At 45.5% G+C, this 13313-nt stretch overlaps 1 protein-coding gene across 1 annotated transcript in view; it reads right to left on the bottom strand.

Moving 5' to 3' along the window:
- Positions 1-979: 979 nt before the first annotated feature.
- The window catches only part of prr12b (proline rich 12b), a 40284-nt gene continuing 27950 nt past the window's right edge, over positions 980-13313 (bottom strand). Inside the window, 13 exon segments of the mRNA XM_039825931.1 lie at positions 980-2104; positions 4604-4699; positions 5927-6058; positions 6260-6357; positions 7157-7273; positions 7610-7649; positions 7652-7804; positions 7874-8095; positions 8234-8615; positions 8923-9056; positions 10121-10237; positions 10727-11236; positions 11238-11327. Coding sequence (XP_039681865.1) covers positions 1970-2104; positions 4604-4699; positions 5927-6058; positions 6260-6357; positions 7157-7273; positions 7610-7649; positions 7652-7804; positions 7874-8095; positions 8234-8615; positions 8923-9056; positions 10121-10237; positions 10727-11236; positions 11238-11327 — 2226 coding nt within the window. The 3' untranslated portion in view covers positions 980-1969.

Below are 13313 nucleotides of genomic sequence, written 5' to 3'. Positions count from 1 at the left end.
GACACGCGGGTTGGCTTTAGGAAAAGAAGAACGATAGCCTAGAAATCTAAACGCACCCTAGCGGCAGCAAATGTAATTTGCAGCCGGGAGGGGGGGGGGGGTCTAGCAACTCTTTGTTGACTTGCGAGCTGGAAAAACCAAAATCTGGTCAGGCCAATCACATCGTGTATAGAGTCGGTGGGCGGGGCTTATGGCTGCTGCTTCTGGGAACGGCGGTCTTCTGGAAGACTCGGAGTTCAGCTTTTCTTTGAGAAAAGAACGGCACAGAAATCATTCTTAAAAAAGGAAGATGTGTTCGCAGTTGAATCTATCAACTAGCTCCGCTACCTTCTTCGTTGCTCTGCCTGGTTGTAGCGCTGTCCTATTGCGTGCAGAGACAATTTGAAAGACAACCGTTTATTCCGCCCCCTCGGATTGAGCTCCGTCAATGGTGAGTTCTGGCTCGTCAGGCTAGAAGAACGGGGGTTGGGTTTAGGAAACGTGACCATTCACACGCAATCGCAAGGTAACGTTAGTCAATGGAGGCCAAACGGCGTGGATAAACGCGCTAAAAAGCGAGTACGCGTTTCGATAACATGCCAATAATGGCATACCAATTGGCGTGTCACACGTACGCTGCTTCATGGGATCAGTCTGGTTGATGTTGGGAACGGGGAGGACAGCCTTTTGGGTATAATGGTACGATCAGTTCAAGAGTCATCAAACGATGAGTTGGGAAGGTTAGTTATACTTTTGAGCAACTCATTTTCCTTCCCCATTGGAAGCACGTTCAATGTACGGATTGGAATTCGTAAAAAAAAAATTCAAAAAAAATTTCCCGATTTGGGAGAAAGAACTTAAAAAAATGCCACCATGGCCCTTTAGGATTTCTGCACTGATTCCACATGGATGTAAGAGTTATCTATTGCTTTTTATGGACTCTACAAAGACCAGAGTCATGAATTACTTGAGCACACACATGGGGGTTATTCCTCATCACTTTTGTCATTTAAACCGTTTTATTTCATTATGTCAAATACAGGAATTTCATGTACAGAAGAGCAACTGTAAACGAGAGAATGAAGTAGCTGTACAATATTTACACGTCAAAACTAATATCCTCCGAGAGGTCAAATAATAATAAGGAAATATCAATCGACAACAAACAGATAAAAAAAAAAAAAGACTAACATTAGAACACTTGACATTTATGCTTTTGGATCATTTCGCCTCGCACTTCCTTCAAGAAAGTCGAGCTTCATGTGATGCTTTAAGTTCTTTTTCATTCATTGTCTTTACAGGCATTACATCCTCTCTCCTTCTCTCTCTCTCTCTCGTTGTCTTTAGAAGAACAAACAGAAAGAACACAGCTTAGTTTGAAATACATTTGCTTTTTAACTGAGGCAGGTGGAGACTATCATGTAGTCCTTTTAAACCTCCCTCCCCTTCCGCCCCCCCCCCTGGTTTCACCTGTCGCTCTGATAGAAGCAAAGAACTGCAGGTGGGCCATTTTATGTATATCACTTTAAAACATTTTTTTTTTTTTTTTAAATAACAACAGCAAACAATTCCATCTTAATACAGTCATTTTTGGAAATGTCCTTGTATAAATTATACAAACCATATTAGTACACACTTATAGACAGCGCGCGTGTGTGTGTGTGTGTCTCTTTTTTTAGTGCTGACCAACATGATCTTGTGGTTTCTTGGTGACTTTTGAGGAAGATCCATCACATTCACATAGTTCACTACCCTCCATCTTCAATACAGTTCTTGAAATAAAGAGGTACTTTAAAATGGACTCGATATTAAAACCAACACTTTAGAAAGTTAAATCTCCAAGAGACAGACAGACAGACAGACAGACAGACCGACAGACAGACAGTGGCTGTTCTGGCTGGAAACCATGGCACTCCTAGCATCCAGACGCTTTTCTGTACTGGGATTCCGGATGCCTGTTGTCTGCTCCAACACTGCCGCTGGAGGTCTCTCAGGCCTTGGCACTGAGGCTAAGAAGTTCCATGAAGGACTTGAAGAGGCTCTCCAGCCAGCCCTGGTTGGCCATGCACTGCTGCACCACCTCCTCCTGACCGGGGTCCTCGGCTGCCTGCTCGATGCTCTCCGTCTGCTCAGGAAAAACAAGCAGGCACAGTTACGCGCGCAGCAGGGCCACCGGGCAACAGGCGCAGCAGGGCCACCGGGCAACAGGCGCAGCAGGGCCACCGGGCAACAGGCGCAGCAGGGCCACCGGGCAACAGGCGCAGCAGGGCCACCGGGCAACACACCCAGCAGGGCCACCATGCAACACACCCAGCAGGGCCACCATGCAACACACACAACAGGGCCACCATGCAACTCTAAAGTTTGATTTATGGTCGTGCGGAGGCTCCACGCTGACCTTTCTCTGTAGCCTATACATAAGTGGCCTGAAGTTTATACCTGTGCGTTGGTGTGTGCGTCGATCTCTTTAAGAGAATAGCAGGGCTGGCGTGTGTGTGTGTGTGTGTGTGTGTGGTAGAGCGAGTAAGAGAGTGACGGCGATTAGCTTCAGAGCGAGTAGTGACTCTAGAGTCATAGTGAGAGGAACTAGTCTCCCCTGTTCTTCTTTCTCAGCACAGTGGGGAATCTGGAGCAGGAAGAGTGAACTCTCTCCTTGATTTCATGTTGTTTATGGAGAAGGAGAACCAGGAAATGAGTCGGGGGAATGCAACGCTACCAAGCCACGGCCACACTGGAAAATGAGAATCACATCTGGGGCCAAACATGTACACTTTATTGACATGATTTTTTATATATTTGACTATATTATTGCATGTCTTTTTCACATACAATTTGGTCCACATAAAGTCCTAAAAAAAAAAGTTCCTTAGTCACCATAGAATTGAGCAAAAACATGCATTCTGATTAAATTTTCAAAAGTAGGCCTGAATGTGCAAACTCGTTGCTTGTGCAGGAATTTCTGAGTCTCAAAGTCGGCAAATCTGCCAAATTCGGCTTTGAGTGACTCGTGATTGCAGTTTGCAAACGTTTTCCCGTCTTTTTGGTTTGGCGCACAACAAGGCGGGCCAACATTTATTGTGAACCTAAATCGATTTGCGGGCCGGATCAAAATTTGCAAGGGGGCACATGACACATGTGGTTTAAAGGAAGTTTTTCCTCATCACTGTTGCTCCCAATGCTTGCTTTTTGGGGGGAGGAATTGTTGTGTCTCTGTAAATGATAGTGTGGTCTAGACCTACTCTATCTGTAAAGTGTCCTGAGATAACTCCTGTTAGGATTTCATACTATAAATACAATTGAATTGAATTGAGGGGCATAGACAACCAAATTATTTCACTATGCATGAAAGCAGTACGAGCTCAGTCACAGCACCTCGGGGTTGTTTAGTGCAGTCCCTGTTAGAACTGCAACGATTATGGACAATGGATTAGTTATCAGCTATTAAAATAAACCAACTATTTTCATAATCGATCAAGTTTGATCAGTTTGAGTCCTTTTTAAAAAAAATGTAAAACCAGTGAAACTTGTGTGATGTCAGCTTGTTAAATGTGACTAGTTTCTAGTTTCTTCTCTCCTCTGTGACAGTAAACCAAATGTCTTTGAGCTGTGGACACAACAAGACATTTGAGGGACGTCATCTTGGGCTTTGGGGAACCACTGATCCACATTTTAGAGACCAAACTACTAATCCATTCATCCAGGAAATAATGGGTGGTTGCAGCTCTAGTCCCTGCGGTTAACGGTCATGAATAGCTAATAGCAACTGTAACAATCCCCTTTTGTTGGACAGACCAACGTTTTTGACTCATCGCATTACTAAACATATTTGACCAGTTGGTAGGGGGACAATGACAGCCAATCAGAATGAGATATTACAATGAGAGGGGTGTGATTATGTGGTGCATCATTATCGTCACAGAAAGAAAACCTGTTTTTGAGGCACACTGTGAATGGAAAATTTAAAAAAGCCGGAATCTGAAATAATAATAATAATAATAATGATAATGATAATAATGTATACTTTATTAATCCCACAAGGGGGAATTACAATGTAGCACACATTACACACCGGCCTGAATTACACACACATGCTCAGTACCTCTACATGCACTAAATGGAGAGATGTCAGAGTGAGGGAGCTGCCCCTGGAAAGGCGCCCCAAGCAGTTTAGGGACTCGGTGCCTTGCTCAAGAGCACCTGGGCAGTGCCCAGGAGGTGAACTGGCACTTCTCCAGCTACCAGTCCACCACCATACTTTGATCCGTAATGGGACTTGAACGGCTCCCAACCCAACTCCCTACTGACTGAGCTACTGCCACCCCAGCCTCCATACTCGTCACCCTCCAACTCCAACAAAGATGGTGGAGAACTTTGAGCGGCGCCTGTTAGGCCAGCTGTCGCTGAGCAGCCTGAAATGTCCTCACCCAACCAGCCATTACTAACTTCGGTGGCACAGGTTACAGGTGTGAGCCGACAACCTGATCACCTTTTCCAGGGCGGAGGATTGGATGGAGAGTGTCTCCAATCATGGGAAATATGTTTTGGCATGCATAATACTTAGCGATACAGATCGGATATTGGGAAAAAAATATGAACTAAAAACCATAATTGCATGCGTCCTTACCTCTTTCTTGCAATGCAAGAAGGTGTGATACTTGTAGTGGTGAAGGGAATGATACAGACTGTAGATCCGGCAAGTTTCAATTGAGAGCTTCAGATCCTGAAAGGGTTGTGGGGAAAAAAATACAAAAAAAAAAACACATTGAAAAAATTATTTTCCAGTACTTTCTAGTAGGATTTTTTTTTTTAGCAGTCGGTGTGGCCGGACAGATTGAAAAAACATGGGCGGCGAAATGAAAATCGCTCCGCTTCACGGCGCTTGTGTGGAGGTTGGGATTGGGCCCTGGAGATGGGAGCGAAAGCTTGTAAGAGGACGTTTAAGCTTTGATCGTTCTTATATATTGTAAAAGGTTAAAGGACAGTTCCGGTGCAAAATGAACCTAGGGGTTAATAACACATGAGTACCGAGTCGACTGTTCTCTGAGACATGTTTTCATGCTAATCGAATGTGACCAGTGTTAGCTCAAACTGCTAATTAGCTTATAACGCTAGTCGTCGGGGCAAGTAAATAGAAATTATATTTCTATACCGCTAACAAGGCTCAAAATAGCACCACACTTCCACGGTAGCATAATGAGGGTCCCTACATGTGAACCGAAGCACTGAGAACTTTGTAAGTGTACAGTTTATTACTTGACAGTACCGTTCACGTATACAGGCGGGCGCCGTCTTGGGAAAACAGTCACGACCAGTCGAACGACGAACGGCATTCTTGAGCTATGTTACTGGTCACTGGTAGCACGCTGTTCGGCGTTCTGCTAGTCGGGACCGTTTTCCCAAGATGGCGCCCGCATGTAAACATGAACGCTACCGTCTTTCTAATCTATCTTTTTAATAAACCGTCTGTACACTTACAAAGTTCTCAATGCTTCGGTTCACGTGTAGGGACACTCATTATGCCACCGTGGAAGTGTGGTGCCATTTTGAGCCTTGTCAGCGGTATAGAAATAGCGATTTCTTTTCACTTTACCCGTGCCCAGACGACTAGCGTCACAAGCTAATTAGCGGTTTGAGCTAACACTGGTCACATTCGATTAGCATGAAAACCTATCCCAGAGAACGGTCAAACTCCGTACTCATGTGTTATTAACCCCTAGGTTCATTTTGCGCCGGAATTGTCCTTTAAGAACGAACTTCCATGCTCAGACCAAATAAGTAATTGCTGTTATCAATGGGGACGAAATGGACTGCCGCCTGGTCTCCCTGGAAGCTCAGGGGACATTAACGGCTCAGCATTCTTCGCTGACTGACTCCCCGTGTCGGGTCACTGGGTTTCGCTGGCTAACCTCCTGCACCCTCATCATCGTCCTTATGGGCTCTTACTCACCTGTTGCTTAGGAACACTCCTCTTGACCCGGTTGAGGGTTTTGCGGTTGTAACCCTCCCCACCGAGGTGAACTTTGACCGCTCCAGATTCCAGCGGGTCTGCCATCATTTTGGGGAAGATGTGCAAAGCCTCCTGGAGAGAGGAAAGCAGAGTGCATTCAGAGCACGCAAAGTACAACTCGGGTGTACAGCAGTTTACGCTCAACAAAGCTCCTTTTGCAATGTATCCGCGTTCTCGATTTGGTTTGAATGTAGTTATCGTAAATCACCAACAGACTTGTCACTTCTATCAAACTTTGATTTGAGAAGTGCCATGTAAAACAAACAGGCGTACCTGGTGCTGAACACTCATGGTGACTCTCCTCAACAACCTCTTCTTCTGTTCGCCGAGCAGGCTGTCAATCTTCCTCATGGGTGGGAGGTACAACTCATCTGAGGAGCCAAGGGAGTACAAGACTCAATCTAAATGGCATTTTACACTGACGTCAAATAAGCAATCCCAAGTGTTCGGTACGCTAGTCGCTAGTCGCTGTTCGCTGTCCGGTTCATTTTAGCCTCACAGATTTCAGTGGAAAAAAAGATTGTACAGAAGAAGAAAAAAAAATATGTAATTACTGTTATTGGTGGAAAAAGGCCTGGCGCCGTAGTGAATACGCAGCTGTCAGTCAGTGTGGGTCTGCTGTATGGCAGCATTAGGATTTACTTTATGCTGAAAATGTCAAGTTTTGACAGAGAACGTGGATGGTGCAACAAGGCAGGCCTGCTTGGTTCTTTCGGGGAATGACTGTAAAGATTTACAAAAGAATATGTTTAGGGCATCTCCTCTCGAACTGGGACGTTTTGGGAGCGATTGGTGGGATTGCTGCAGACGAAGTACACACGGAGATACACTGGTAAAAGCCAATGAGGTTTAACTATGTATCCAGCTAATTTAAATAGCTCTCGTTAATGTACTGTGTCAACAGCTAACTTCATTTAATATTGTATGAGGCGTTTTCTTTTGCGCCAAAACAAGTTCCTTCCAGAGACTATTCTGCAGAGCCACCAGTGCTGCGTCCGGAGCTAAGCGACCACCCCAGACCACTGTGATTGGTTTAAAGAAATGCAATGTTTTTGTCTCCTATCCCAGAATGTATCTGTGGTGTAGCCAGACCTTACTCCACAGCGCTGTGGAGACAGAGCTGGGCATGTGAGACTACACCTTCGCTGACGCATTTCACTGTGTTCTCACCATCAGTGTCCTCCAGAGCTTGGATCATGTCCGGGTCCAGCGCTGTGCTGACCAACATCTCCACGTAGCTCCTGAACATCTCCCTCAGGGCCCGGCTGCTGACCCCAGCCCACAGCGCTCCTACACACACAAGCACGCTGCACTCAGGACCTGAACACAGCACGCACGCACACACACACACACTGGCCTGGGGGGGGCATTCATATCAACACACACACGCACACACACATAAACACATGCATGCACGCACACACGCACGCACACACACACACACACACACAGGCATATACACACACACACACACAAAAAACAAATATACATACAATACACACACGCATGCACAACACAACACACACATTACACGTACACACATCACACACACACACACACACACACACACAACATACATACACACATGCTTACACACAGGCATACACACATACACACACACACAGACAGACCGTGGCCGCCCGGTGCTCTGACCCGAGGAGGGAGGAGGGAGGGCAGCCACTGCTTCCTCTTCTTGGGAGGAGGCTCGGACGGGTCCCTCTGCTCCGTCGTCTTCTCTCCTCCTCTCCTCTCCTTCTTCAACCTCGCAAACTCCACTCTGCTCTCTCTTCCTCCTTTCTGCTCTCTCTCCTCTCTCCGCTCCCTCTCCTGTTTCTCCCTTTCTCTCTTTTCTCTCTCTTTCTCTGTTCTCTCCCTTTCTTCTTTCACCCTCTGTTTTTGCTCTCTCTCCTGTCCCTCCTTTTCTTTTTGCTCTCTCTCCTGCCTCTCCCTCTCTTTTTGCTCTCTCTCCTGCCTCTCCCTCTCCTTTTGCTCTCTCTCCTGCCTCTCCCTCTCTTTTTGCTCTCTCTCCTGCCTCTCCCTCTCCTTTTGCTCCCTCTCCTGTCTCTCCCTCTCTTTTTGCTCCCTCTCCTGTCTCTCCCTCTCTTTTCGCTCCCTCTCCTGTCTCTCCCTCTCTTTCCTCTCCCTATCCCTTTTCTCCGTCTCTCTCTGCTCCCTACTCCTTCTCTCCCTCTCTTTCAGCTCTCTCTCTTTTCTCTCTCTCTCATATTCCCTTCTCTCCCTGTCTGCTCGCTCTTTTTCTCTTCTCTCCCTCTCTTTCTGCTCCTCCCTTCTTTCACTCTCCCATTCCTTTTCTTTCTCCTTCTCTCTAAGCGCCTTCTCCTTTTGCTCTTGGTCCTCTTTGTCCCTTTCCGCGTTCTCTATTTCTTTCCGGTCACTCTCTTTCTGCTTCATCTCCTGTTTCGCTCCCTTTTCTTCTCTCTCCTCTCTCTCTCTCCTCTCTCTCTCCCTGTGTTCCTTTTCTACTTTCTCCCTGTGCTCCCTCTCTCTTTGTTCTCTTTCTCTCTGCTCCTTCAGCTCTCTCTCTTTCTGTCTCTCCTTGTCGTCCCGATCCAGCCGAGGAGGGGCTGGATTGTGAACGGTGGGCAGCTGTTTGGGTAGTGACTGGCGTCTGTCAATCAACAAGTCCAGAAAGACCCAGAGTGAATGAAGGCCCAGGAAGCTAGTCAAAACCACTTGACAGCCATATGCATTTTTGACAAATATCGCACTGAATCTGGTTCAGATCTGTGGGTTTTATTGTAGCTTTAGCTCCAATTCCTGAATTATTTAGTATCAGGAGTTGTCTCAGGACACTTTACAGATGGAGTAGGTCTAGACCCCACTCTATAATTTACAGAGACCCAACAATTCCTCCCCTAAGAAAGCATTTGGAAATCAGAAACATTTGACAAAGGAAATGAAAGTCCTATCCTTACCTCAGAGTGAGACCGGCTCTGTGCCACGGCTTTCGAGAACACACTCTGACATAGTCTTTTTTGTTGACGTTCTCCAAGAACTTGACATACAGACGCTGGTAGCACATTTTGGCGTCGCCGAAATAACCCAGATACTGAGGGAAGAGACAAGAAGAGAAGAACGGCGATTTAGTGAACAGCATTGTTCTATATGAAAGCAATCTAACTACTTCACACGGGACACAAACGAGGATCTATCGAACTGGACCGACTGTGGGAGAAGGAGCTCATACAACCACAGTGAACATCGCAACTATCCCTTTAAGTCACACTTACCCTTTGACACGCAGGTAGGTCAACAATCAATTCTCTTTTTTTTGCCATTTCGGACTAGCCTGGCTCCGCCCTCCTACGTACTTACGCTCAATTTTCATTTCCCTTCAGTACTACGTCTGGGGTCCGCGGTATACTGTAGTCTTGGGTTTTCTCCGGCCCAATTTTTGGCGGCCCAATCAGCTAACAGAGGGAGTGGCTGAGAACGATGACGTTGAGGCCGTGCGCTAGAGTCGTAGTTCGGTAATGGCGGCGGAGAAAGATGCGAGCGAAGCCATTCGGTCCGTTGTGGCGACGCTGCCGAATACCCAGAAGTTAAAGCCCGATTAAGAACAATATTTGCTGAGATTTGTTGGTGGCCATGATGTCGCTGCCCTCCTCCCCATGGGTTTCGGGAAAAGTTTGATTTTCCAGCTCGCTCCGTTAGTAGTGAAGGAGTTGGCTAAGGCTAACGCTGGGGATGCTAAGCCGACGTCACGACCAAACGTCAGCGATCGGTTACGGCAGATCCAGAGCGGCTCTGGGCAGATCCATTAGTTTTAAACTTCAACAGAGTACCCGCCTTCAAGGACGTTAACACCTGTCAATGGAGAGTGGCCAGACTCTCTGTACAAATGAAATGTACCAGAGTCTGGTAGGACCAGGCTAATTTCAAACAGGAAATATGTGGAGAAAGAGTGAATGACCGGAAATAAACCAGGGACATTGTGGTGCCAACAGGCACTGGATGTCCCTAATCTACAGTACATCATCATTAAGAGACAGACACCCTTTGTGGAAATGGGGCCCGACGTCACAGATTTGTTCTGAACCCACAGCGCGCTGTATACCAGCAGTCATTTAGTAGGAGTCCCCGAGGTAAACGTGTATCTGCTGGAAAACTCACATTACTGGTTGCGCAGAACTGCCTCTGGCCATCTTTAATCTCTGGACTGAATTTCTGGAGCAAGGCTTTTTGCACCCTCCAGATGGGCGGGGGCTCCCGGCCTGTCTGCAAGGCCATCTGGTGACATAAACAAACACAGTTTGGTGTAAAGACATACCTTCACCATGCATACTTCCCTTGAAGATGTGTGTGTGGGAAAATACCAGGAAATGTTTTAGATAAGGATAAATATTTATTACAAATATTTCTTGCAAGCAGTAGGAAAGCAATAACCCGTAAATGGTTGCAGGTTGACCCTCCAACTAAGGATCAATGGCTAGGGATCGTAAACGAAATATACAGTATGGAGAGACTTACATTTATATTAAGGCTCAAATTTGACAAATGTAACAAGTTGTGGGAAAAAATGGATTATGTATGTAAACCATTGAGGAAAGTGTGATATTGTATATCAAGATGTTGGAATTATGTTGTGATACTGTTTGAGCATCCATGATAACTTTGTGTTCTTTGTTCCAATAAAAAAAAAAAAAAAAAAAGGTGTGTGTGTGTGTGTGTGTGTGTTTGTGTGTGTGTGTGTGTGTGTGTGTCGGGGGGACTGCTCACCTTAAGCGTCCCGATGTCCTCAGTTCGAACCACGAACTCGTCCCGTTCGCGGAAGATTCCCTCGCCGCCGCTCTCACTGTCCTCCTCCTCGCTCTCCCCAGCTATGGCGGCGTCAGCCTGCTTCTTCGCCAGGTGGAGGGAGGTGAGACGCTGGGACGCCGGGGCCTCTTCGGGGGTTGGAGGCGACGGTGGGGGAGAGGGTGACGAAGAGGGTGAGGAAGAGGCGGGTGATGAGGGGGAAGGCTGCTCAGCTTCAGGTTCCTGGTCCTGATCGGAGGAGGACGGAGGAGGGGTGGTGGATGGAGGGGGAATGGACTGGCCCAGAGGAAAGCTGGAGAGGGGTGGGGACGGGAGGGCCGGAGGGGAGGCGGAGGGGGGCGGGGAGGTCACTGCAGTCGGGGCCGGTTGGTAGGAGGACTGCTGCTGCTCACAGGGAGGATAACTTTGATTGGCATCTTCGTTCTGGATGGGCAGTTGGGAGGGTACGGAGAGACAGAGGGGAGAGAGGGGGTGATGGTGAGGAGAAGGTGGGGGGCGAGGGGGGAGATGGACACGGATGGGGATGGAGGTGCAGGGGCGAGCACAGGTCCTGATGGAGAATCTGAAAAACAGGATGGGGGAGGGAGGGGGGGAGATTAGAAAGTTAACTGCAAGTTTTAAAGTAGGGCTGGGAATCAGCAGAGGCCCCACCGGTATCATCATGACCATACCGTATTATCACCATACTTAGACACACACACACACACACACACACACACACAGCAATTATACACAGTAGTATATATACAGTACAGGCCAAAAGTTTGGACACACCTTCTCATTCATTGTGTTTCTATATTTTCATGACTATTTACATTGTAGATTCTCACTGAAGGCATCAAAACTATGAATGAACACATATGGAATTATGTACTTAACAAAAAGTGTGAAATAACTGAAAACATGTCTTATATTTTAGATTCTTCAAAGTAGCCACCCTTTGCTTTTTTGATAACTCTGCAAACCCTCGTTGTTCTCTCAATGAGCTTCATGAGGTAGTCACCTGAAATGGTTTTACCTTCACAGGTGTGCTTTGTCAGGGTTAATTAGTGGAAGTTTTTCCCTTATTAAGGAAAAAAAAATAAAAAAAAAAAAGATTTTAAAATTAAAAAATAAATATAAAAGACATGTTTTCAGTTATTTCACACTTTTTTGTTAAGTACATAATTCCATGTGTTCATTCATAGTTTTGATGCCTTCAGTGAGAATCTACAATGTAAATAGTCATGAAAATAAAAAGGAAACTCATTGAATGAGAAGGTGTGTCCAAACTTTTGGCCTGTACTATATATATATATATATATATATATATAATTAGTGCTGTCAAACGATTCAAATATTTAATCGTGATTAATCGCATTAATGTCATAGTTAACTCGCAATTAATCGCACATTTTTATCTATTCTAAATGTCTCTTTCTTTTTGTCCCATTATTTTTTCTCATTTTAATGCTCTTATCAAAATGGAAAAGTGGATCGGCTTGCTTTGTGCTTTTGTCACCTGGCTTTGACGAAGGCGGGGAGAATTGGCATCAGCTGTGTGCTCGGCCATCAGCTGTGTGCTCGGCCATCAAGTGGTATATCAGACTGGACGTGCTGCGATGATAGCTCAGTTCACAACGACCAAACGCACAGATCACTTTGGTCTTGTAAATGGAACCATTTGGCAACTTTTTAAAAGTAAACTTTCCATTCACAATCTTATTGGCGTCCATTTCGGCGTCTCGCGCTCGCCATCCACTCAAAACGGAATGTTAGCCTGCTACTCTTTGGCCGGCTCGCAAGCCCAAACAAGTGTGTGCGGCGTGCCTGTTCTCTAGCTAGATCTGGTGTGGTGTTGTAGTTTTTCTAACGTTACTAGTTGTTGCAAACAGCATGTGAAAAAAACTACAAAGTTTGCTAGACCAAAAAGAACGTTAATCTCGCGATAAAAAAACTGACGCCGTTAAAATGGGTTTGCGTTAACGCTGTTAATAACGCGTTTAACTGACAGCACTATATATATATAATATATATATTACAGTATATACACAGTATATTACTTCTAACTATATTATCTTTTTACATCACAAGAGATTTTAATCAATAATTGATCCAAATTAACTTTGTATAACTGTATGTGTGTGTGTGTGTGTGTGTGTGTGTGTGTGTGTGTGTGTGTGTGTGTGTGTGTGTGTGTGTGTGTGTGTGTGTGTCTGTGTTGTATGGTCACACTATTCGTATTTCTATTCATGCTTTGTTTTAATGCGTATGCTGTTTTTAATGTAAAGCACTTTGGGTTTACGTGTAATGAAAGCTGCTATACAAATAAAATTGACTGACTTTTGATACATTTAATATATTACAAAAAAATTATAAAATATATAAATAGAGGAGGTTTGAGTCGCCCAAAGATGTATTATTACTATGTTTTTAACTTAAGGTATCAGGCCCACTGGTCGTTGGTTGTTGAAATATGGAAAAGGTCATGAGGCTTCTGGGTATTATTCTAAGCTCATGCAGGACCTGGGGGATGGAGCTAGAACCCCCTTAAAAAAGACATGGGAAA

This window comes from Perca fluviatilis, chromosome 15 (genome assembly GCF_010015445.1).
Source record: "Perca fluviatilis chromosome 15, GENO_Pfluv_1.0, whole genome shotgun sequence".
Taxonomy (NCBI): domain Eukaryota; kingdom Metazoa; phylum Chordata; class Actinopteri; order Perciformes; family Percidae; genus Perca; species Perca fluviatilis.
The sequence above is the reverse complement of the archived record's forward strand: the minus strand, read 5'-3'. Positions and strand labels throughout refer to the sequence as shown.